The 27,207-nt window shown below is 42.7% G+C and overlaps 2 protein-coding genes across 6 annotated transcripts in view; one reads left to right on the forward strand and one right to left on the reverse strand.

The window, feature by feature from the left end:
- The window catches only part of LOC132978644 (microtubule-associated protein 4-like), a 99,588-nt gene that overhangs the window by 28,953 nt on the left and 43,428 nt on the right, over window positions 1-27,207 (reverse strand). For 3 of the 5 annotated variants that reach the window (XM_061043892.1, XM_061043891.1, XM_061043890.1), the window contains exon 6: window positions 23,920-25,269. The exons of 1 other annotated variant lie outside the window; for it this stretch is intronic. In XM_061043892.1, the coding sequence (XP_060899875.1) occupies window positions 23,920-25,269 (1,350 nt within the window). Of the gene's footprint in view, window positions 1-5,926; window positions 8,145-23,919; window positions 25,270-27,207 lie in introns of those variants that run through there. One more of the 5 variants, XM_061043893.1, reaches the window with a different exon arrangement.
- The window catches only part of klhl20 (kelch-like family member 20), a 147,159-nt gene that overhangs the window by 11,498 nt on the left and 108,454 nt on the right, over window positions 1-27,207 (forward strand). The gene's annotated exons all lie outside the window — the stretch shown is intronic.

The raw sequence follows: 27,207 nt of genomic DNA on the forward strand, positions 1-27,207 counted from the left end.
GATGAAGTGTTTCAAAATGTGGGTCGAAATGTCTCATTAAGGACGAGGTGGTGGGTCATGATGCAAGACTAGTCTACTGCAGACAATGTATTTTGAGGATAAGTTAAAATCCATTATTTTACATTTTCAAAAAAATACGCTATACCAATAAAAGGAACACATTTATGGCTTTGACTCTTATTGCAGTTTTATAAAAAAAAAGAGAGGAAGCTTTATTTCTTATGCTCCAGTATTCTTCATCACTGTATCACCACCCTGCAACACCAGCAATGTGACTCATCTAACATGAAACTGCTGGCTGAGAACACACTGGATCCATCTAATACCACGCTACAATACACAGCCACTGGCAACCAGCTGCGTGTGTGTGTGTGTGTGTGTGTGTGTGTGTGTGTGTGTGTGTGTGTGTGTGTGTGTGTGTGTGTGTGTGTGTGTGTGGTGTCTGTGTGTGTGTGTGTGTGTGTGTGTGTGTGGGTGTCTGTGTGCTGGTTTGTGAGAGCGACAGGGAAAGAAAAACAGAGTGTGTTGACTGCCACATAATTCAGAGCATGACTAACATACACAGACATTGAACTGGTGTGAAGATATTTTACTGCAGGGCTAGTGGCACACGCACACACACACACACACACACACACACACACACACACACACACACACACACACAAACTCAAATGGATTATTGACTGCCATAGCTCCTGCTTCCTAGCATGATAGCTATCAAACCAGCCCTCGGACAGACAGGACAATCGATAGACACAGAAGTAGTCCATGTGACTTTGCGCTCCTAAACAGGGCACACAAACTGATTTTATGCTCAGTGACATTGACACAGTGTATGAGACACGAGCTAAAAGCCATCGCTACAGTGCAAACATGGCAACATTTACAATGACAAACTGTATGAGTATTGCACTTTTGTCTAATGTAAAGCACTCACATTAAAAAAACAATTCCTCAGCACTTTTTAGAATAAAACAATGAAGATCCATTCAGTGTATTTACACTTGAAAATGTTCTCACTTCCAGCTCGTTACATAAGGCAGCTTAGGAACACTTCACAATCCAAGGATGTAGATATCTCTATAGTGTCAGTTTTACACTTGCAGAGAAGGTTTAGTTTTCAAGAAGTTCTTATGTAATTAAAGTAATAATCCTATGGTGTTACGTAACAAAGTCACACTTTAGGATTTTAGTAGAAGACGTCCATGAAGGCTGCTCTCATGCCTCCTTGTTCCTCAGTCCTTATCCTCTGACCAGAAATGAGAGAGACTTGTTCCCCCTGGCAAAGCACCCGGTGCACCCCTATATTCCGCTTCTTAAAGCAACAATAAGTAACTTTTACATCTTAAAATCGTATTTTCAAAGTCCATCTACAACTACAGGGAGAATTGCTTCTATCCCATGTCCACAGAGCACCCTGTCGCCTGTTTGAGCACTATGTAACTTTGGCAGCTGGCTCTGGTTCTCCTGTGAGAAGTGTATACTGCTTTATGTCACTAGTTCACATAGCAGCCCTCGGTACTGTTTGATACAAACGCTGAGGCTAAGAGACGGAAGAGGACGATGACGGATGAAGCTATGAAGAGAAAAAGAGAGCGAGTCAGTTTGTTTACATGCACAGTTAAGTTTGTCCCAGTACACAAGCATCAAGCGAGAATCGATTTAGTGGTGGAAGTATGTCTGACTCCCATATGGTAGGTGGCGATATGCCCATTTTCAGGTAGTTACTATTGGACCTGGTTGAACTTGTTAAAAGGCAGCCATCAAACGACAAATTGCTGGCTGAATGTTGAACGGTGAAATGAAGGGAACTTTACAGCTCTGATCATTTTAAACTTGATCTAGTCTTCACTTTTGGTTTAAATGCGATGCATGCTAACCCTGTAGCTTGCTACCTGCTATGCTATATGCAAATCAGGCACAGAGAGACTGTGCAGAACCCCTAGTCCACTTTGGGTCTGATTTAAGGTTCAACATACAAGAGTTAGTTGTTCTCCAACCGCATTATGAGTGTTAGTCCGACTTTGAGGGCGCAGTCACACTGGCCATCCGAACAGTGCCGTACTCAAGAACGATTGGCCCCCCGCTGTGCCATTCCCACGCTGGCCAGCATGGCCCACGGTCACACTACGCAGGACTATCCGTGCCTGAGCATGATTACCTCTTGTACATACCGTCGTAATACAACACATGCACGCTTTATGTTATTATGAAGCGTGCTCAGTTTACAAACAGGCGGACGAGAGAGAGAGAGAAAGAGAGAGAAAAAAAAGGGATGCGCAGTCGAGTCCACAACTGCACATCGGAGAACAACACAGAGAGCATGACAGGTACTTTGTGTCTTATATTGTGTCATGTTAGTCAGATACAGACATGAAACTCTGGATTTCTCCAGAATGAAGGCTGTCAGCGTTGTGTACCCGCGTTCTTGTGCTCGTGCATGAAGTGTACCGTGCTGAAGTACACCTCTCCGAAGCGTGCCTGAGCACAGCACGGAGCGGTCACACTGGTCAAACAAACTGGACTTTAGGGTTGAAGCGTGCTTGGGCACGGTACAGATGGCCAGTGTGACCGTGCCCTGAGAAATTCAATTTAGTACCGTTTCAGTCATACTAAGATCTTTACATGTATTTTAAAAGTCCAGTTTTAGCCGGACTTAACTTTTTCTAACACCATGCAAGCGTACTGAATAACCGAGCAAGAAGCTGGACTTCAGTAAATATTGGACAGGCTTTTTCACGTTGGAGAGACCTACATGAAGACAGTAAGAGACCGTCAGGGGTCACAAAGCGCACCAAATCAAATACCTCCGTTATGTTGCTTTGAGCAGCACATTTCTTAGCAGGTTGTTGTTTTCTATTATTTCATTTTTTTTTTTCAGGATTTCTGTCCTCTTACTCTCTCTGCATGATTCAAAGACAGGGGTCCAACATAAAGACATGTGTCCGATCATGCCTGCCCAGTGGTTTAACACGTGTATTAACACGGTTTGAATTCTCTGTTTTCTGTTCGAGCTGTGAGACTCACATTTGCCTTCCCCTCCTTTTACAGCTGTGTACTTCGTCGTGCATGTGTGTGTACTTTTGTGCAGCTGGGTTCTATTTCTGTGCAAAATTTAAAAAAAAAACAACACCTGAAGAAGCCGACTCGCTCTCTACTGTCAGTGTGTCTGTGGGGGCGTGTGCCTTTAAAATCTGGAGGATTCACGTCAGTTAAAGCTCTTCACCTACACACACACACACACACACACACACACACACACACACACACACACACACACACACACACACATGATGCTTGAAATAGATGCTCTATATTTGAATGAGTACAGTCAGAGTCAATGTCTAATCAATGCCGAGCTTTTCTCTGTCTAACTGCAGTCTGAAAAGTGAACACACTGCTGGATGAACTCACAACTTATTTGGGCAAACAACATTTAATATGTGAAGAGAATATATTAAAACACAGGGGAAAGGCATAAACACATTATAAGATGAATTCTCTTTGAACAACTTTGTTTAATTTAATGGTATATAATAAGTCTATAATCCAAATCCTTTATTTTAAATTCTAAGCCCTAGGTTTGTCATTTCATAATCCCCTGCAGGCTCTCTTATACTATTCAATGTTTTCTATTTCTGAGAAATCAACATCGACCTCATCGAGCAAGAATGTCATCCCAATTTGTCCGTCAAATCATCAAATGTCCATTTCAAAGAATGCAATAAAGATGCAGAGAAGAGATATCAGTTCCGAGAAATGTTCTTGAAAAAGAAATGCCATCCAGTGATGAAACCAGGAAAAACCTAATTAAAGACCCTATTAGAGGAGGAGAGAATGATTAAAAGAGCATTAACCTTGGAGCTGATTGAAATGAAGACTAGCCTCATTTTTTGAACTTGTAAGAGTCAATCAAGCACAGAACTCATCATATCCAAACCAGTAAATGGTAGTGTTGTAGTCAAGACCAGACTAAGTGAGACCAAGACATAACCGAGACCAGAGTGCTCCAAGACCCAGACAAGACCAAGACATTTAGGGACCAAGACCGAGTCAAGACCAAGACCAAGGCAGGGTGAGATCGAGACAAGACCAAGACCATAAATATCAATGCAAAACCATCATCTTGTGTTTAGCAGGCGTGTCACACTGGGAAGCTTGCAGCCGTAACCGGGGGTTAAAAATCAAACTACAAATGAATGAAAGTTATTTGTTCTTTTGGAAAGGGGCGTTTCCCTTCTAATTCCACCCCGAGACAGGACCGAGTAAAAATACTTTCGATTTCGAGCTTCAGAAAATGGTCTTGAGACTAAGACCGATTTCGAGTACCACAACACTAGTGAGTGGGATGTTAATATCTGAACTTTTAAAGCGACTCATCTGACATCCAGGATACTGTTGAATCGGTCCAGTATGCAACAGATGCCACAAAAATTCAGGTTGTCATGGCATTAGTTAGTAGCTGCTTTTGGACGAGTCTGAATACGTTTATGTCTGATATGCAGCACCACGATTGTTGGGTTCTTAGTTATTTAAAGTATTTTAGAGCAAACCAAAGTCTTTTCTTTCGGTTGGAAAGTCATTTGGTTCACCAGCAATTATTCGCTTGGAAGGATAGGTTCAAAACATGTTTGAGCGTCAACAACATTAACACGCTAACCCGTAGGCAATCTGGTGACCCCAACTGCTGATTGCTTGAAAAATTAATACCAGGAGGATGTCACCAATAATTTTTAAGTTTAATATGTTTAATGATCGTGCTTTAGAATTTGTAAAAAAATGTTTCAAACTTAGGCCAACAACAGTCACATACTAAGCTTTTCTTCATCAGCAAGCCCAAAGACTTGGGCAAGAATCTGCTAATGTGAAATGATGCAAGGCTTTACTCAGAGGCTTTGCCATGTTTCTCTTCTTGGTGCATAATGAGAGATAATAAAAAAATAAAGTAATGGCTTAACAGGCTCTTTTACATCCATGCGAGGTGCCACCATCTTAGCGGGAGGATAAATCCAACAGTGGCAAAGAGAAACACAAAGAAACAGAGTGGATATCCACAGGCGGATAATGATGGTGAGCAGCGCTGGAAGTGGCTTCTATAAAGACATACAATAGGAATCTTCAGTGCCAATTACCTTACCCAGACACAGCATGTTACACGCCTAGTGCATGTGCCTTCTACTGAAGTGGCAACCAGCAGTGTGGCAGCCTCCTAGTGATACAATAAAAACTGTATTTTTAGTCTTAAATTATGTTGGAAACTAAGGAACAGCCAACAGCCTATACTAAGCCAAATGCAAACTGAGGTGCAATTCCATTGATTGCAACATGTAAAAAATAAAGGACAAGAAATATACCTGCAGGCGTGACCAATCTCACCTGTATCATCCTGACATTTACATTCTACACAACATCTTATGAAGATGACGTCATAGCAGTATCCTTAAATACAAACCACTTGGATTTGCCTAATATACACCTGCTTAAAACTACATCAGGTAAACATTGGCTGAAGAGATAGCAATGACTAAAGAAAACTAAAGAACTGTGGGGGTTAGCTAAGGCTATTTGATTTTTAAAAAATGTGCCTTTATTTTGAAAGGGCAAAGGCATACTTCTGGCAGAACGTAAGTTTCAGAAGTGAATAAAAGTTAAACAAACGACTAAGTAAACATCAGTAGTGTGAGGCATACTCCTGCTGGAGGCTACAGAAGTGGTTGCATCCAAAAGTTAATGTTGATTGAAAACAATTCTCATTTTGAAGAAACAGACATCAAGTTGCTTCACCCCAGACCTATTCGACTCCTTGAACAAATCTGAAATCTGTGCAGTGATTCACAGAGGGGCAGCTTTACCATATACCAATCTACTAGATATATCCATTCTATATTGACCTACACACATACAGACTAGAAGAAACGCTTACCAGCTATGGTCAGTTTACTATCCTGGATGCTGTTTGCTGATGCTCCTGTAGGGGGAGGAACCGGGAGTAAGACATTGGTCTCACAGCTTCCATGATGCCTCTTAGGAGGAGGAGATGATGGCATTACAGGTGATGTCAACAATGGTGATGACATCATCGTCACCATTGCGGCTGTAACTTCTGTGCCGTCGGTGACTGTGAGAGAGCGCCGGACAGCCACGTGTGGGTACGACGCCCTCGGTGGGCCGACTGTTGCCATCAGGGCAAAGTTTTGCATGTTGGGTATCATTCCCGATGGGACGCCCATACCGGTAGGGTACGCTCCGGTCATAATCATGGGAACAGACAGGTGTGAACAGTCAGACATCGCACGTCTCACCGCAGTCCTCTGTGGCATTTGGCTGGTTTTTGTCTCTCTGCTCAAGGTGTCACATGATCCCACTCTCCCCTTTTCAGTATGGCTTAAGGTTTTCCTCTCCACTCCACTCGGCTCTGCTGGACCTCCCTCGACGTGAGCTCTGATAGCCAAGCCTGGAGTCGGGTCTGCTGAAGGCGCTGAAGTGCAAACGGCTTTATTCCATGTTAAGTCAGCAGCAAGACGAGCGTTACCAGAAGGTTGGGTATCAACACTTTGCTTTGCTGAAGATGTCTTGAGAGTTAGATTTTCGGTCGGACCTGCAATCGAATCATCCTCCACACTTACAAGAAGGCCTCCATATGTTGAGGACGTAACAGCATCTTTATTACCTTGACTCATATTTCCAGTGGAGCAAGGGCTCAGTGGGTTTCTCTCCCCGAGCCGTGAGGCCTGTTTCGGGGGAGAGAGTGAGCCCCTGCCTTGGACAGACATTTGAGATCCCTGGCTGTGAAATCCGTCTTTAAGTTTCGCTGTGGTTTGATGGATTAGCTCGGAACTCGGGAAGGATCTCCCCGGTGAGATAGATGGGGAAGGTAATGAAGAGCAAGGTGAGGAGTGGGTAGACAGGGGGCTGCTGGGGCTTTGTCCCGCACTCCCTAATGACCGCCCTGACCCTCCTACCCTACGTCCCTCCTCCCAAGACTGTCCTCCTCCGGACCCCTCGTCCTCTATCTTCAGCACTGGCATCTTGAGTTTATGCGTTCCTGGCACCTCTGCCTCCATCCCAAATAACGTTCCATCAGTCCTGCTTTGCCCTATTTTCCCCTCCTCTTCCGTCAAAGTTATTTTTGACCCCTCCTGTGAGGCTATGGCAGCCTGCCCCCCTGTTGCCATCTGGCCTTGGCAGTGCCAGTCACTGTGCCGGTCAGAGGCCAGGGTTGGGGTTGACAGTGGAGATGAGGCCGGGGCCGCGGGGATGTTGGCACCGGAGAGGGCACCAGGAGATATCTGCTGCTGCTGTTGTTGATGCCCATTGGACGGTTGTCCGTACCTGCTGCTGCCGCTTATAATGCCAGGCTGCTGCCAGGGTGCGCCAGACAGGAAGGACATTCTCCCCTCTCTGTTTACAGGTCCTCCTGTCACTCTTCTCACGCGCTGGGCCTCAGTCTCTTCTGTTCTCTCTTGTGCTTCTGCTCCCTTCTTGTATTTGTAGTTTTATTTCTTCTTTCCCCTCTGTCTTCAGATTCCTGTTTTTTTTTTCTACCTCCAAATGCTGTTTAAGTCCAGTCTGAGAGGCAGAGATGTCCTTAGTATCCAAACAGTTAAGAGCTTAGAAAGTAGAGGAAAACATTCATCCTTTCTCTTGTCAACGTGAAAGCCTGCAGCTGTGTGTTTGTAACTAAGCTGATGAACGTGAAGTGCATGGATGTATGCAAAGTGCATGTGTGTATATGTGTGTTTACAGGCGAGGCAAAAAAGTGAGAGTGAGAATGAATGTGTGTGTCTGGTCGTCTCGGCGTCTCTCTGAGCACTGCACGGATCAGCTGTGGGGCTAAATTGCACCTTCTCTCTCTCTCTCTCTCTTGCGCGCACGCTCTCTGTTTTCTTTCTCTCTCTTTGACATCACAGAGTCACATGACAGCCGGGAATATTCGCTCATTCGCTGGAGCAAAATTTCCGTATTCATCCCTTAGCGACAAGTGTGCACAGACATACACACATGTAGGAATAAGATTGCACAAACAAATGCATGGTGACACACATGCATGCACACACACACACACACACACACACACACACACACACACACACACACACACACACACACACACACACACACACACACACACACACACAAGAACAGATCAATGGCTGCCACAGTTACTCAGCAGCCATATGACAGCCACTGTTCACATGTTGCTACAGACTGAGACACACGAGAAAGGATTAGTGAGACATATCTGGAAGCTGTAATCATCCAAACTACACTGATTTGTCTTTGTCTCCACACAACACTCAAGAGACCGAATAAAAGACTACAAAGACGTATAAGTGAAGGCTATAATTTACCACATTGACGTCATAAGTTGAAACTGTGCATCCTATCCTGTCTTCATTCATTTGTGCATTCTCTGATATTTAGAATTGCGCTGCACTGCAGAGTTTTTATCTTCTTACGTTGCACTGAATTAACGATTAAGCTGATTACATTGATTCTTGGAAATAACTAAAATGTAAAGCATTGAAGGCGGAGGGCAGGGGCAATCCATACTTTTTCAAAAGTTTAAATTGTAGGCAGTTCTAGTGGCTGGCTTAAATGAAACACTTTCAAAGTTTCTGAAGTTGCTTTAAAGGACCGACATGTAACTCTGACACCTACTGTTTAAAATGGGTGCTGCAGTCCAAATTCAAAACATTGGACAGAGCTGCCTCCCGCCCAGAGTCAATGTGCACATAGGTTGCCATGTGGTGGACACTGAAGCTTCAGTGTTTATCCAGCTCTGCATGGGTCTGTAAACCTTTCTGCGTTCTAACCTCTCTCCATTTTTCAAAAACATCTCCAGTCCTCGACTACAAACTACATTTCTGTTCTCAAGTCTTTGCTCACGTTTATTTATTTAGTTTATTATCAGTTTATGTGTGTGTGTTTGATGAGAAGGGGTGTGTCTTACATGTTCGGGTTCAGGTTCTGAACTTTATAAAAATGATAATAAACTACTGATGTTAAAAACAAAATCACAACTACAAAGCCATGAATTGTATTATTGCATAGATTTCATGGATATTAAATGTAAAATTGTTGTGGAAAAATGGCAAAACAAATGTTCATGACTCAAAGATGCTAAAACCCAAGGAGCAAAGTGACTTGGTGCGTGTCGGCTACATTTTTCCATTTACACACAACTGGAGTTCAGTTCTTGTTTTTGAATAGACTGAACTCTGGCCGGCTCGTTTAACTTTTCTCCTGTCATCAAAACAATGTATACAAATCCAACTCAATGCTGCATGATAGCATATGAGCGTGTATAAGACACAGTAGCAGGCATCAAAGAGGGAGTGGTGAGCGCTTCATCATATTCTGATATCACCAGACCGGGCTTGTGTCAGAGTGAATATAAAGCTGACAGGAGTGAAGAAGGATCCTGTTAATCCTGTGTGTGTGTGTGTGTGTGTGTGTGTGTGTGTGTGTGTGTGTGTGTGTGTGTGTGTGTGTGTGTGTGTGTGTGTGTGTGTGTGTGTGTGTAAGCTCAGTAGAAGTGCGTTGTGAACTCGCTTTCTATTGGGTTCTCTTCATAACAGGAACATACTGCAACACAGACTTTAGACTGAAGACCAGGTTTAAGGTGGTCTAAGGCGCAGTAGAAGACAAACACACACATGGGTGCTAATGGGAGGGCATACTTGTCCCAATATGAATAAATAGCAAATAAATCAGATGAATTTGTTATTTAGTCAATATGGGCGCTGGATGAGAAAATGACACCCGTGTCAGGTGGGACATAGGAAAGACACCAAGACGCTTTGCATCAGATGACAGAGAGGGACCTGTGAGGCTTTAACGGTACAGTCAGTAGAAATGTTTGTTGCAGCTTGTTAACACAACATTCAAACTGGGCCCCTCCTCCCCCAGCGCTCATCACCACCAGAAGCCGCACTGCGACCACAGGGTTAGTATGTACGTTTACTGCTTGAAGCTACACCGCAAGCTGCCTGAGAATGTTACATTTGTTATGATGGAAAAGCCGATAATGTAGCAAGCTAGCACAAAGCTAACCCCCGCTGTTTGGCACCTGCCTGTCTAGCAGCAAGTAAGCCAACTCCACGTCCGCAAGTGAACGCCAACACAAGTTTCACCCTCTTTTGAAATGTGCTTAATCAACAGGGCGATTCACCCTCCACGTCCGTGCCCACAATAATAATGGATGGCGTCCAATCGCTGAATTGTATCCAATCCAAAACTCACCTGCTCGCTGTCATTGGCTATCCCCGCCCAGAAACATCCTTAAGTCTATCATCACACACAACCAAACATAAACATAAACATAGGACAGAGTCTCTGCAGTCACCACCACACATGTACGGAGGCCCAGAAGTGACGATGATGATGAGTGGCATTACTTCTGTCCCTTCTTAATTTTTTAGGAAAAAGCTATAGACTCACATGTACGCCTTGTACAAAACAATAGCAGATACAAGCACAACCAAACATATACACTGCTAGATCCACAGTCTAATTGCCATGGGTTTAGAAAGACTGCAAACAACATGACCCAGTAATAATTCTTATGATAGCCATGAGAACTGATGAGCTTATAGTCAAATAATGTTAAAAAATGATTCCTTATTTAGTAGCTTATAACATTAATACTCAGCAGCATCACAAAAACTGTTGGTCATATGATCATGAACATGTTGAAAACAGCTGCTGTAAAAATGTAAGAATGCACCAAACACTGTAAAAAACATCTGGAACAAGTTCGGTCAGCTTTCCAGAAACTACCTTTTGCATGCAAACCTTGGACAGAGAAGACGAGCGGCTGTTTGCACACTGTTAGCATTCCAGTTGCTTGAACACGCTCTGAGGTTCTGATATTTGCTCGTAGGCTCGGCTCCTGGGACACTTAAATAGAAATGAGCCAGCATTCGTTTTACAGATCAGACCTGCACATTTACTGGTGTGACAGAGTTCTGCAGCTGTTTTAGTATAGAAAAGTAAAGCTTAAAGAGGACATAATATCCGCCTTTTCCACCTTTTCAAACAGTGGTCTAAATGAAACATCTCTGCTGTGCTTTGGTCAAAAATCTGTAGTGAGAATAAAAATGAAATGAATAAAAAAAAAAAAAAATTAACCAGAATCCCACTGTGACATCACAAGGAGAGCACATTTGAAACAGAGCATTTTTCTCTGTGTTGTAAGACTTATGCAGACCACAAACAAAGGACTGGATGGGTTTATTTCACATGTTGTGGGTCAGTAGACACTCAGGTTACACAAATATATGTTCAGAAACACTGTAGAAGTGGATTTTTCAGAATATGTCCCCTTTAAAGCATGAGCACAGAAACAAAACAGTCAAACACCAAACTGTAGTCAATGAGCTATAAATGCAGCTTTTTTATGGTACAGATGTCATTTGGTAATCGTTTCTATCAAACTGTTTTGAACAGGATAACATGAGCTGGTGTACAGTGGACCCTTTAGGTGTGAAACAAAATAACATGGTCTGATAGAGGGCATACCAGCCCACATTTCTGTATCCACGTGTTTTCAGCTAAATGTGTGCACTACATGGCATGTGATGGGAGGAAAGAGTAGCTGTGATGGGATTCAGGTTTGACTCTTTATTAAGTTAGGATGCTTTTGATGCTGATTAGAACTCTCAAGAACAGGCTGCTGATGTTGATGTTAATGATGATATTAAAAGCTTATTCACCTCTGTGCACTTCCTGTCAGCACCTGTGAGGCCCATCAGACTTAAAGCTGTTCGCTTGCACTTACTGACGATGTTTCTCCACTCTCCATCGTTGCTCGTGTTGTGCTTACTCTCTGATGTTTGTCGCTTTTGTGGAATTGTAGAAGTTCCTTTGTATGTCATGTCCTTTTGTCCCCACCCCTCTTTCCATCCGAGGGACACGTAGTAATAACAACTTTTAGAGGCAGGCCGTCCTCAAAATGTATCAAAATGTTCATTAGTTTGTGAAAACAGCTCAATAGGACAAAAGAAGCCAGGCACAGAGAGAGACGACACCGACAGCTAAAAGATGAGTAAACTGATATAAGAATCTCTTTTTGTCTGTCAGCGAGCCTGCAGAGGGTCTCGACCCTGCTTTTGAAACACCATTTTGTGACATCTAAACTAACACTGACATTTTTCACTGCTCATGACAAATGATTGTCTCCCAGTCAGAGACCCCGCTTCACCCCATCACCCCCCTGGGGCCTGAGCCAAAATAACAAGAGCTTTGTCAGACATGACTGACAATGAATGAGTATTATTACATAATCCTCCACAGACAATTTGTCTACTGTAACCTCATAGGGAGGAGCAGCCAGAGAACAGAAGAGGAAGTCATTAGACCATCGTTCACTTGTTCACCTGGTAATGCTTCTGTTTAAGTATGACTCAGCCGGTGACTTTTGGAAACATTTATGCAGCTTTGCAAGTTAAAGGTCTTTAACGATATGTAAGATATCTACTGAATGAAATGATAAAGTGAGCTTACTATATGATCAGACATTAAGGAAACATGCTATGTTGAAGTGCTGGCTTCTCTGACTGCAGCAGCCAGTATGTCCTCGTCTTCTCCGTTTTGGACGCCCCTCAGTTTGCCATGGCAAATGGCAAACAACAAACAACAGGTGTTGCAGCGATGGAAGCGGGCAAGAGAAGTGGTTCAGATAGAAGTGATTGTACCCGACCTAAAAAGCCTCTGCATGTTTCTAATAAGCTCCACGAGCAGAAACGTGTTCAAACTAGGATCAATATTGGAGATGCTTTTGAAAAATGGAGAGAGGTTAGAACACAGAAAGGTTTACAGACCCATGCAGAGCTGGATAAACACTGAAGCTTCAGTGTTCACCACATGGCGACCTGTGTGAGCATCGACTCTAAAGAGGGGGGGAGACAGCTCCCTCCTATGATTATAATTTGGACTGCAGTACCCATTTTAAACACTAGGTGTCAGAGTTACATACTGCTCCTTTAAAGCAGAGAAGTTTTTTAGGTTTGACAGCTGAGGTTTCCACATTTCAGAAACAGAACTTGAAACTGGGAACACTCAGAACTATTTCCTCTGCATTTCATTCTCAAACTCACTTTCATGTAATTGCGGATCAAACCATATTAAATAAAATATGGATTCAGTCTTTGTCGAGGTGTCATGTCAGAGAGCCTCGGCTGTGACCTTTAGCTGATGATACTCCTGCTGATGTCGGTTTCACTCCGTCTGCTTTCAGAGATGTCATTTCGCTTTTTGTCCCACTGCCGTCAAAATGTCTCAATGGTTCAAGGAGCACAAGTTTTACTTCCATTCTCTGATATGTCTCAGAAAATCAGACCAATGTACAACCATACAGCTAGGAAGAACGGCATAATTAGGGCTATTTCCTTTTAGTACTTGCAGTAAACACTTGGGCTGTATAGATAGGATTAAAGGCAGGCAAGGTGTCCTACATTGTTGCTTCCCAACCTTTTGTCTCTGGAGCTTTTGTCTCTCTGTCTGGTTTGGATCTGCAACCAAACTGGACAGACACAGACTGCAACGGACTATAAGGACTGCAGAAAAAAATAATTGGTGTTGACCTACCCCCCCGTCCAGGACTTATACCGGTCCCAGGCCAGGAAACGGGCAGGTAGTATCACTGCAGACTCCTCACACCCCGGACACAATCTTTTCAAACTCCTCCCCTCTGGCAGGCATTACAGAAGACTGTACGCCAAAACAACCTGTCATAAGAACAGTTTCTTCCCCCAGGCTGTCACTCTGATGAACGCTAAACAGTCACAGAGTGTCAGACCTGTCGCAGTGAAATAACTCTGGAACAAAACTGTCACTGTGAATATACATATACAATGTTACAATTCTATTAGCAGAATATACATATAAATTATTTAATTTAAATCATCATATACTCACACTTTTTAATGTAAATACTGTAAAAACTACCTCATGCTTACTTCAGCATCTTTGCACTACTCACCACTGCACTATTATCTTATATCATCCTAATTATCCTTGTACATATTAGTCTTTGCTCATTTGTTTATTTTTGTGTTTATTGTTGATATTTAATATTATACCTTTGTACAAAGAGAGCACAGTTTACCAAAGTCAAATTCCTTGCATACCTGGCCAATAAAGCTGATTCTGATTCATGATGAAAAGACACATGGCTATATGTTGTCCTTCAGTCGTTTTGTGTTCAGACACACCGACCCATGGCCGTCTGTACGCCATGATATCACAGCATTATTTTACCCACTGCGAATAGGTTAACAAATGTCATGTGTACTAGTGGAAATTCACATCGTTGGAAGCCTCAGCGAAAGCTAGTTTTGATACCAACAAAACGAGTCGTGGGTTTGTCTTGCAGCAGCGAGGATGTTAAATATCTAGTCACCATTCAGGCAGCACTCAGAGGGTAGGAAGGGGAAATGAAAAAGTCTACTAGAACGTCTCTTTGTTTAGTTTTAATTTAATATCTGATGAGTTCATTTTGATTAATATTACAGAAATAAGTAAAGAGGCCTTGGTGAGCACTCTTGCTGTTTTCATGCAGCTGAAGGTCGCCAGTTACAGTCAAATGGTCACTCTTTAAACCGTAACACCTGTTAGCAGTGTGAGAGCAGCACTGAGAAACTGATATGTGTAAAGTAAGAGCAGGAGAGGAGAGTGAATTACACTGCTTAAAGTCTTAATATGTGATTTGTCACATTTAAATATAATATAAATCAAGTATATCCTCTGAAAATAACTCTGTGAGTCATGACTGTCTACAATGGGTGTAACACCCGAGTCCCACTGTCTGTGATGTTTTCAGAGTTTTCAGAGTCCTATCTTCACTTTGTTTACATCGCCCGGACGGCCGGCTGACTCCTCCCCTCGTATATAAAAGTTGTTTAATTGAGGGACTAGAGAAAAGAAGAATAACATACTGTACTCACTGCTTAACTGTGTTTCTAGATCACGCTCATTTCAGGTAAATTTACATGCAGTGTGAAGATACGAGCATAATAAAGATCACTAGCATTAGCATGCTAACACAACAATGCAGCGTGAGTTGTTTTGGTTTCATGCTGGTGCTCAAGGGCAACATCTACTGGATCAAAAAATCACATATAAAGCCTTGACTTCACAAAACTGGACAGATGTCTATGCCTGAAACTCTAGCAGACTGATAAGTGACAAGCTAAACCAGATTGAAACTTTGGGATTCATAAGAAAGACAAATAAAGTGAAAAAGCAGGAAAACAAAAAATAGAGCCAGGTCTTATATTTGTGAGAAACAGCTGGAGTCTCAATTTAAATGTCATTATTCACATACGGATCACTGCTAGTTCTCTTTTTGAAGGTCACAGATTGTTGAACATCAGCGAGAGATGGAGGAAACAGAGAAAGAGGATGCTACAGCTGGTTGCCTATAGCGCTGAGCAGAGAGAAAAAAGAAGAAGAAGGGTGGTGGGGGGGGGGGGGGGGGGGGTGATGGGAGGGAGGGGGGATCTTGTCAGAGCGTTTCTATTTTTACTCTTCGACCTCTCTGACTGTCACACCCAGTCCACCCCTTTCTCTATCCCTCACGCGCAGAGTCTCTTTGTTTCCACGGCAACCGCCTCCCATGTCTCCTTGACAACACACCCTCCACCTCCCCCCCCCCCACAAACCCCTTGCCCACCCCCCCTTCACACACACACACACACACACTCGCCAATGCAGTGATTATCATGGTGCCGCAGCGACGCGGGGAGTCTGGGCAGGAGAGGGGAAGACGTGATGTGGATGCAGGAGACAGAAAGGGCAAAGAGGTGGAGGATGGAGGATGGAGGGAGGATAAGAAAGGGCAGGAAGAGAAGGAGAGGGGCAGGAATAGGATATAGAAACAGATACAGGTACAGAGGAAGGCAGAGAGAGGATAACAGGGGGAATCTGGGGAAACGATAAGGATGAGAGATGATGAAGGGCAACAGATGCAGAAACATGGAGGAGGGGAGGAACAACAGGGTGGAAGTAGAAAAGTGGTGTTTCAGGGCCTTTCATGTAAAGTAAATACCAAGAGAAGACAGAGTCAACATGACGGAGGAGTGCCAGTGTGGATAAAGAAAGAGAAGGAAGTCTTCTTGTGTGAGAAAACGGCCACAAAAACCATGTTTAATAAGATATATTTGGGGTTGAGAGGGATCTGAGAACAGGCATGTTTATCTAGCGTTGTCATACTCATCAACTCAACATAAAGAGGATTCTGGCAGCTTGTCTGGTCGTCTCCTTTTAGAGGATTGTCTATATGAGTCACAGTTGGCAGAAAAGCAGCAGGAAGACGGAAGAACTTTCAGTTATTTTGGAGCCAGCAGAAAAAAAAAAAATCCCCGACTTTCAGCAGACATATGCAGAAGACATGGATGGGCTCATGCAACAGATACAATGAAGAAGAGGAAAGAGTTCTGATGTCAACCTTCACCAGTCAGTCAAGTGTCCTAAATGAGCTCCTGCAGTTTGCAGGGCTCATGTTAGGTTCACTCATTAGGATCATTCTGCCTTTAAAGAGAAGACGATTTCATTAACCCAGCAGGCTCAGGCACTGATGGATGATCCTCTCCACCTATTATTATCTCAGTTGCCACGACGGCACCTTAAAGGGACAAGTCCCCCAAAATGAAAAATCATTTATTCAACCATGACCCAGTTATCATCGTTATTATTCTTTAGGTTGAATTTAAAACAACTAGTCAAATTCACTGCTGAACTATACCCGCCCTTCTCAACGGCAATGCATGTTAAAGGTTCAGACACATAAGCACCATTTCTTCAAAGGATGAAACTCAAAAAAAAAAAATTATTATATCTTGACTCTACATAAGACTTGTCAAACCTATTTCACAAGATTACATCTGTTGAAACATTTGTTTCTGCATAAAGCTCCAGCTGTTGATGTTTGTGGTTCAGGCTGCAGTTCTCCCAGCAGACACCGGGTGGAGCCAACGAGCAGCGCTGAGTCTCAACAACACCACCCAGTGCAACCACACACACGAGGGTCCCTAGTGATCGTCTTTATTCATAGTTTTCACTTTGATTCAGGCTCACATTTACTCTCAAGGACGATACCAAGGTCATTCCATCGTGTGTGTGTGGTTGTGTGTGTGTTTGTTTAGAGTTGGTTTCACTCACACAGGCTTTGCTTTGAAGGAAAGAGAGCAGTCTCTGTCTCTCTCATACGCACTCACAATTTATCTGTCTGAATGATGATGGTGAATATACACAACCACACACACACACACACACACACACACACACACACACACACACACACACACACACACACACACACACACACACACACACACACACACACACACACACACACACACGCAAGAACCTACAAATGTGCATACATAGAGCTGGCAGCTCGCTTTTTTTCCCCATTTTACCGGACACACACACACGCAGGCTTACAGGGCAGAAGCGAGGCGGTCCTTGCCTTATGTAAGGGTGAAATAGCCAAAGCCATCAATAATGTAGTCAAGAGATATAAACGTCCAATGCATGCTTGAAAATAGAGACATGCACGATAAACCTCAGGACTAAGACATACACCCAGATAGAATAATAGAGCTGCAGAGCTGAGGCATCAGTCAGCTGTCAATAGACTCACTGGACAACAGACCGACACCATTTGAGCCAATGAGACAAGTGAGGTCAAGAAGTGTGCACCAGAAGTGACAAAATATTATAACTTGTATTTTTTATTTTTTAACTGAGGGAAATATCTGGTTTACTCTCTGTTATTTAGTGATGCTTCTCACACACACAGGCCCAAAATACACACACATGCACAAACAGAACATGTGGACACGTGTTAGTGGAGAGATGTCAGAGTGAGGCTGCTACACAGGGAGCGCACCAGAGCGGTTGGGGGTTCAGTGCCTTGCTCAAGGGCACCTCACCAGTACTCGGGAAGTGACCTGGCACCTCTGCAGCTACTAGACCAACTTCCATATTATGGTCCGCATCGGGACTTGAACCGGTGACCCATTTGGTGGTTTTCCTCTGTAAAAAGTCCACTGTAGCTTTATACAGTTTTTATTCAGAAACAGTTTTAAATGCTAAAAAGCCCCCGCTAAATACAACAGTTTGTTTTGTGTTTCTTTCAGCTGATTGCCTGTTTACAACGTAAAGCAGCAGCACAGCTATGAGTGAAGGCAGCCTATTGATAACAAATACTGTAGTTAGCATGTGTGTGAAGGATTCTGTATTTTCCATCAGTCTCTTCCTGACATCATGGAGGCAGTATAAACCTCTTCACATGTGTGTGAAACCAAAAAACATCTATTTAAGTTGAATATAAATGTAATTGTTTATTCTTTTGTTGTGTACATGTCCTTCTTAGCAGCTGGTTGTCTTTCAGATCAGTACATTTATAAAATAATCTAAAAGAATATTTTTAAACAAAAAATGATGTTTTGAAACTTATGTGGATTTTGTGATCAAACCAAAAAGATATATCAAAATATATATCATTTTAAAATATGTGGCTCTAGATCCTAACGATGAAGTGATGATGTGGTGTAAATTTGCTAAACTGAAGAACAGAGCAGATGTCATTTACAGTTTTATGCACTGTGGTTGATCAGCTGTAGAAAAGAGCGTCACCTGAGGATTCCTAATGGCCGATTTTAACCTCACATATTTAGATTTGTGAGGAAACGCTGCTGCATTAAACAAAGGATATAAGAGGTTTCTGTTTGAATCTTTACCTTCATTAAGAGAACAACCTCCTGTACTATTTGCACTAATGTCTGACCTCTATTTTCCAAATCCCCTGAGCTTTGTGCAGAACTTTAGTAGCACCAGATCTCAGTCATGACAACCACTGAGGGACGACCAGCTATGGAGCAACATATTCACTCACAGGCGACTTAGTGCTGTTTAAATAAGCAAAGTAAGAAAGGCTGGATGATGCTCTCCTCTGCAGCATCGGACTAACAACAAGCACAGACAACAACAAGAAAGAAGAAGCACAGAGTTTCTCAGTAGATCCCTCATAAAAAAAGGTTTGTCGAGAGTATAATGCCTCACTCATTGAACGGAGAGTCTAACAACAATTCATGTGGTGTGAAATACAACATCATCATCATCCAAGTAATGCCATCTGGTCACACTGGAGGGCATGTCATGTTGAAAAAAACTGCTCAGTAACATTTTGGTTATCACATGACTCAGCAATAATTTCATTCTTCTGCAGCTTCGACAGAGAGGGAAAACACAACTCATTCATGTTTCTCTCTCTCTCTGTCCCTCTCTCTCTCTCTCTCTCCACGTACATAAGAACTCTTTATAATAATGTATATCTTTCATGCAGCTGCATCTGCTGGAATAGGCCATGATCAATGAACTTATAAAATGTTATTAAGATAAGATATGTGAAACCCAGCTTGGCAAACTGGTTCCTGGTGTTATATTTCAAAGAGACAAATGGAGCTCATCACCCACTCCAGAAACCCACTCCTCATCACATCCCGCATTCTTCTATCACCACCACCACCAGGGTCTAGACTCCATAGAGAGTGGGGGGTATCCTATCCTGACTCCAGGCCCCTCTGAGTGCATGAAGTCATCATGACGGAGTCTAATCACCAGACATTGCATATTTATATTTTCCTGAACTGTTAAATTGTAAACTCTCCTGATTGAAATGTGATGTAGAACCTTTATTGGAACTTACCTTTCATAAATTAATATTGTCTTCATTTTTTGCAGGCCTGAGATAAATAAAGTAACATCGACTAGTTCATTTTCACAGCACACACGTTGACCTGTCAAAGCAGGAAGAGCCCATGGTGTAAATAAATAAAAAAAGAAGGCATGTCAGTGAGTCGCGTTGGCATGCACCTTATCAGCACCCTGAAAACTGGCCAGTCCGAGCTGACTAGAACTGAAACATCATAAGGACGCAGCATCAGCCCAGCTGTAGAGCCGGGACCCAAAGAACCGAGGCTAAAGGTCCTCGATGCAGAGGTGTAACATTTAATGCCACTCTCAGCTCTCACTTTCCATTCAGATTAAAATCCCATAAAACGATTAAAAACATGTGATTAAAGTGACTTATTCCACCTGTTATTCTGATGCTTTGAAGCGTCAAACGTCTGATGAGAAAAGTGTTTCATACCCTGGATGGTGAAAATCTTTTGTTATTAGAATATTTATTGATTATGTTTCAGATCCAGATCACCAATCATAACTTCTACAAATGATTAACAACTTCAGGGTGTTGTTCAATATTCACTTAAAAAAACCTGCAATGCTTCAACGTCTTTCATATTACATGTCCAACATTAGTCATCTTTAAATGACTGCATGCTGCCATCTAGTGCCGTCTCACAGAGCAATGCTAATGTTTGTGCTAATTAGCAGCATGAGGCCTTTTTTTTTTAGTAAAGGTTGATTTGTGGGGCTTTTTATGCCTTCATTCCAGGGACAGGACAGTGGACAGAGCCAGGAAATCGGAAAGGAGAGAGAGCGGGGAAAACGGCAGGCAGGAAAGGAGCCACAGGCCGGACCTGAACCCAGGACTATGGCTGAATCTCGATGTCCTCCCTAAACCCTGACACCTGAGACCTTACCGACTTAATTGACGTCAGCTAGAGAGTGATTGAGTGCACGAGGTTGCAGGGCTTGAAATGGTTCAGTAGGAATGGGACATCACTTTGAGACTCTCTGTAACCATGACAGCATGATGTCATGTGGAATTAGGTATTTTTATTTTTTCTTCATTCACTCACAGGCAGCCATTGCTCTTATAAAAAGTTCTTACCATAGGCTTTGTGTATTTCTCCGTTGTGGGATAAATAAAGGTTTATCTTATGGACTAATATGCTCTCTGTCTCTCTTATTTCTGTTAACAGACTGGAAGTAGATTTTTAAATTACCTGTGGTTTCCAAATAAACTTTCTTGGTAGACTGTAAATACAGCGTGGTTTCACCTTCCCGCTTATCTATCGTTTCTCCCTTTTTTTCGTTTTATGGCGTTTGTTTACCTTTCCATTCTTGTGGGCTTCCCCTGGGAATTTTATGTTTCACGTCACAATGCTATGAACTCTGGGTAATTCCCTCACATTAAGTCTGCCCTCACTCACTTGATGATTTCACATTGGGACAGCACTGAGCCCTCACAGACTGAGCGGGAACGCACACCAAAGTCAGCGAGTGTGTGAGGGTGGACATCGAGATCGGGCCTATGCCTCTTTACTCGCCCTGAATTTCAATCTACTCTTAATCACTGATTTATATTTATGAAGCCTTCAGGGAAAGTGTAAATAGATGCATCAACTATTCACCAAAAAAGCACAGGACTTGAGAGTGAGTGATGTCCAACATCCTCTACTTTGTTCACTAGGAGAATACCTTTTTTTTTTAAGTAAAAAAAGGGAAACATGTCTTACCTGTTGGTCGAGGTCACATGGATGAAGCCATCGTGAGAGACAAACAGAAGGGAAGGGAGGGAGAATAAAAATATAACGTTCAGTCATACAGAACGGGCTTTCCATCAGAAAACACAATAATCCAACATTGACCCCTCACTATGTGTCAGCATTAGAACGTGTTAAGAGGAAAGTGAAATCAGGACTGTGCTTCAGAACCTGCTGCAGGATCTCTTAAAGCTACAGGACATTTTTAAAGATGTGTTATTATTAATTCTAAAGAGCCGACACTGTGCCGGTGAACCCAACTATGTTAGAGTTATAATCTATATTAAGTGGTCAACAACACGCGTCAGCTTTTAGAGTTAAGAAAGGGCTGAGGAGAAGCAGAGAGAGAATCACACTGGAGGAGAAGCGTCTTTCAGCAGACTGCAGGATGTAGCAAGACAGATCACTCAGGATTGATACCCGTTATTATCAGGAGGAAGGAAGCAGTAAATCGGAGGTCATGTCAGGGTTTTCCCCAGTGTCCGAGAGGTCAGACAGGCCAAAGGGCGGCTGTACATGTTGGTTACACTCATGGGGTTGGTCAGAAATTATATTAAGATGTGGACATTGGTGACTTTAGAGCTTTTTCTTTTCTTATAACTGGGGGAAATCCTGATTTTTTTAACGTGGTGTGTTATGTTTTAATGTAGGAGAACAAACTCCACAAGCAGATTGTAATTAAGATTATGAATAAAAAAGGAACGAAAAACAGATTATTTAAACGATTAACTGCACTGGATCGTTGCATTGCAGAATAAAGATCACAAGAGGGTCAAATAAATCATACCAGAGAAGAAAGTGAATTATTCAGTACTGTACGGCAGGAGCTGTGGGTAGTGATGGTGATTTACTGAATTGATCAAAATCAATAACTAGACAGAGAAGACAAAATATTAACATATCCTTCTTCCTGCATATCCCTCTATATCCCATTTTTCAAGCCCATCACCGTTTCAGCAGATGGCTGTGGTCAGTGGTAATTTTTTTAATGAAAAATGTTCCCCCGCTTTCTTTTACTTGTCAAACATATCGCTCAACATGAATATTCAAATGTATAAAAGGCAGTTTTTATCAGATTGTTCTCTTTATATGTGTGTTTTAAAACACAACACGTTCTAGCCCCCCTTACATTACAGAACGTTTAACCCCTTATGCTCCAAGCCGAGATCTTAGATCATCAAGAGCACCTTTATGAGTCGTTCCTAGATCTAGGCTGGTTACCAAGGGCGACCAGGCATTTGCCATCAGAGCCCCTAACCTCTGGAACTCCCTACCTGAAGAAATTAGGCTGGCAAACTCTGTTCCTATTTTTAAATCTTTGCTGAAAACACATTTTTATAGGAAGACCTTTTTAACGATCGATTAGTAATTCATGTCCTGCTTTAATTAATTTAATCCATTTTATTCATAATTTGTTTTATCCTGTGTATTTTGTGAAGCACTTTATTTTGTTTGATTGTATGCATTCTGTAAAGCACTTTGTAACCTTGTTTAGATAAGTGCTATATAAATAAAGTTATTATTATTATTGTTTATAATCTAGTCGGATATCCTCCCCTACAGCTGCCCTTTCAGCCATTAAAATGAATCATGTATGAAATAGAAATAGTTCATCTTGATGTTTGTGTAGGCATGAGTAATGATTTAAGTTGGTTTTATGACTAGCTGAAACTCCTCACAGGAGCTTTGATTGTGAATAAAAGTATTTCTGCGTCTCTTCATTATAAACAGCGGCTATCCAAACCAAATAGAGATATAATTCAAAGTGAACCCCGCAAACTGGATATCTGAAGGTTGTGCCTAACTAACGTAAATGATGTTGTACATGTTGGTAAACCAATTCTCAACATCTTGTCCCAATGACAATTTGTGATTTTAACATTTCTACCACTTTAAGGCATTAACAAAGAAGCTTTTTGCGATGCAAGGACCCAGGTTATGTTTGTGTTTCTACAGACAGAGGAGATGTCAGGAGGTTACACAGAAACTGACAATCAGACGGACATTAGACAGTGGAGCAAGCATAGTCACCGGCATTATCAGCAGCTCAAGTCATTATGTTGTTATGATCATGATAACGCACACACAGAGGCAGGCAGAGGGAAATCAAATCAGACAACTTGCAGTTTTGTTAATATAGGGCCCGAGCAGCACAGTTTCTCCCATATTCTGATTTACTGATATGTCTGTAAATCACAGTACAAATACAGATGTGTGTGTAGCTTTATTATTAGAATACATATATTTAAAATGATGCATTAATCTGTCGGGCCCTGCTTATCACAAATACAAGAGTACAGGGATCAAGCACCAAGCAGGCCTGGTGCTCAATCAACAGACAAAGAGCCATGCATACAGGAAGACAAACAGAAGCTACTTCCTGCTTTCCTAACCTACAATCACTGTACTCAAATTAGCCCCATGTTATTAATAATCTCCCCTGTAGTTCACCAACCTTCCAGTGGGGGGAGCTGTGGCGACGAGGACTCCTGGTGCTCTGAGAGTGCAGGGAGAGAGGGAGGGGCTGCGGGGGTGATGGAGGGAGGGGGAGTGACTGTCGCTGAACTAGCTGGCGTGGCTACACTTTGGAGGGGGGTGTCCTTGGGTGGAGTGGGAGTGGCTTCATTCTTAAAGGGGGAAGCTGAGGGACTAAGGGGCGTGGCTGACATGGCAGTGGATGCGGTGGGAATGACTCCCATTGAGGCTGCTGCTATGCTTACGACTGGAGCAGCTGTGTCCATACAGGGCGTGGCCATAGAGGCCATGAGAGAGGCCGAGGGGACAAAAGGTTTGGCGTCAGCGTTGAGAGCTGATCCGACCGCCGTTTTTGGAGGGTGCTTGTCTGAAGCAGCCGAGGGCGATGTGATGGTGGAGAAAGTGGAAAGAGGGTCTGGAGTGATCTTGGAAGGATTTAAAGCAGAACTGACTTGTGAAGCAGGGGAGGTGCTTTCTGCTGGGGTGGTCTTTGTTAAGGGAGCGGTAGCAAGGGAGGGGGTGATTGGGGTGGTGGTCTGGGAGTTGGAAGTGGAGCCTGGAGGAGTCTGGAGGACCGAGTCCAGAAAAGAGAAGGTCTGGGAGACCGGGCTCAGATTGTCTCCTGTCATAATTGCTAGGCTGCTACTACTAGCATCTCCAGTCAAACCGCCCTTGGTGGTGGCAGTGCTAGCAGCTACGCTAACGTTGTGTTCAGGTTTAGCGGTGGAAACGTTCTCCTCTTTTGCTTTTTGACCGTCCTTAGCTGACATGGGGAAATCGTCTACACACATTGGCTCATATGAGCGTGGTGGGGAATCTGCTACGAGGCTAGCGTGGGAACTGTTGGTAAAACTTGTGGGTATTTGTGTATGGGCGGAAACAGGGCGAGGGCTGAGGTTTGGAGTTTTGGAGTCAGAAGGACCAGAGTTGGCGGTTGTCGCCCAGTCAGGAGCGACTGAAGCAAGGGTTGGAGAAACGGGTTGCTGAGGCGCTCCCCACTCCTCTGGAAGTCTGGCCCGACTCTTAGTCTTCTTGCCTTTTACTCTCCCCCCTCCTCCACTCTCTCTGATCTCCCTCTCCCAGTTCTCATCCTCGTCCTCCTCTGCCTCCTTATCCCGCGTCCCATGCTTATCTGACCGGTCGACGTTATTCTCCTGGCTATCCGAGAAGCTGGAGACCTCGCTGTGGCTCTTCCTCTTCTTCTTCTTCCGTCTCTGCTGCTGTTTGCCAGCCTCGCCCCCTGGCCCCACTCGCTCGGGGCTGAGGGGTTCAGAGGTGGAGGAAGCGGTACTGCTGTCGTCCATTGAGCCGCCGGGAGAAAGGGCGGGAGCTGCCGAGGGGGGAAGGGCTTTATAAGAGGAGGAACCAATCACATACTTTGTCAGAGAGTCACCTGCCAAAAAGCCATCAGATTCAGGTTACCAAAGGCTGTTTTCTTAAAGCCTAAAATGTTCACTTTATTGAAGTAAATGAATGTAATGATAGTAATGAGGTGGTATTTACAATAACTTGTTTTGTGTATCACAGTGTTTTTAGGAATAGACTTGTTGCATTATCAGTTTTGTCTTCTTATAAGAGTCAGCTAAATTTAGCATAATTTTTTTTTTTACACATTTCTTATTTAAATTATTTAAAAAAGGTAAAGATAAGGGCAACAATTTGGCATAGCATACTAAAGACTCCTTGACATCTTGTTAGAATTTGTAGAGTCAGGCTGTGCTCAAGATTTGATCCAGTCCCTTGAATTGCTTGCTCATTTAAAGATGGGTGGATGAAAGGCTGAGATGTCCTTATCTTAAAGTGGTTTATATGAACATGAATGTTGTGTATATGCTGCATAACAGCATGTCCTGACAGCATGCGACACAAGCAAGCGTCAGCCTCAATATCTGCTTGATTACATTGTTTCAAATGTCCTAACAGCTATCTTTTCTGTACACATGGAATGAGGAATGAGGGACCTCGACAAGGTGCCAGGAGTGTCCTTCATTGATTGATTAATTTGATTTTCTTTCCCTTTTCAATGGAGGTTGTTAGCTTGTTCCGCTAAGTTGAGATAGCAGTGCACTTATAATATCCATATCCATGAATGAAACGTTGTGCTTTGACTTGTCTTAACACAATGTCATTAAAGCTCCTCCAAGGAAACGAAGAAGGAAGCTCTTGTGCTTCTGCCACTCCACAAATGGAGGTCAGTGCTCTGAGAGAAGGACCTTAGACATTCAGAATATAATGCAGAGGACTCCTTCTCATAGGCATGATCCAAAGAAAGTACTGGAGCACATGGATCACTTAGGGCACATTTATATTGGTGCAAAGGAGAAACGTTTCAACACAGTGTGTCAAAACTGCATTTTTCACCGTTAAAGGCTGAATGTGCGACATTTTACACATAAATGTAGCAGAAATCAAGTTTATCCTCTGAAATAAACAAACATAAAGAACAGGTGTATTTCGGTAAAAGGGGTTAACTTGTGGAATACTTATGACATGGAATTAAGAATGTGTAGTTCACTTTCCAGATTAAAATTTTTGTTTAACAAATATAAAAGGTTGGTTTGATTATTTTTTTGTGAGTGTGACTTCTGGTTTGTTTTTTGTTTGTTTCATTTGTTTTGTTTTGAAATAAATTTTTGGAACAAATTTTGTTCTGATATGTTTTTTTGTAACCAAACTAGTAGTGTCTTAAATAATAAGATTTGTAATAAGGGTAGGTGTAATAAGCTAAAGCTTGAGCCTACACCTTTTAGATCAAAATGTTTTTGTTTTTTCTTGTGACCGAAACAAATTATTACTACTACTACTACTAAAATAACTCTGTGAGTCATGACTGACTACAATGAGTCCTGCTGTCTGTGATGTTGTCATATCTACAGCGTGTTTACATGGACAAGACGGCCGGCTGACTCCTCCCCTCATGTATAAAAGTTGTTTAATTGAGGGACTAGAGAAAAGAAGAATAACATACTGTACTCACTGCTTAACTGTGTTTCTAGATCACGCTCATTTCAGGTAAATTTACATGCAGTGTGAAGATACGAGCATAATAAAGATCGCTAGCATTAGCATGCTAACACAACAATGCAGCGCAAGTTGTTTTGGTTTCATGCTGGTGCTCAAGGGCGACATCTGCTGGATCAAAAAGTTGCATATTCTTTCTTTAATGTGTCATCACAGTACTAACAGATGTGGAAGTTAAACAGAATATTCATAACATTTGTGTTTTTTCTTTACTTTGGCGCCACCTGTGGACAAAGTGGTTCCTCTT

Source organism: Labrus mixtus, chromosome 8, assembly GCF_963584025.1.
Source record: "Labrus mixtus chromosome 8, fLabMix1.1, whole genome shotgun sequence".
Taxonomy (NCBI): Eukaryota; Metazoa; Chordata; class Actinopteri; order Labriformes; family Labridae; genus Labrus; species Labrus mixtus.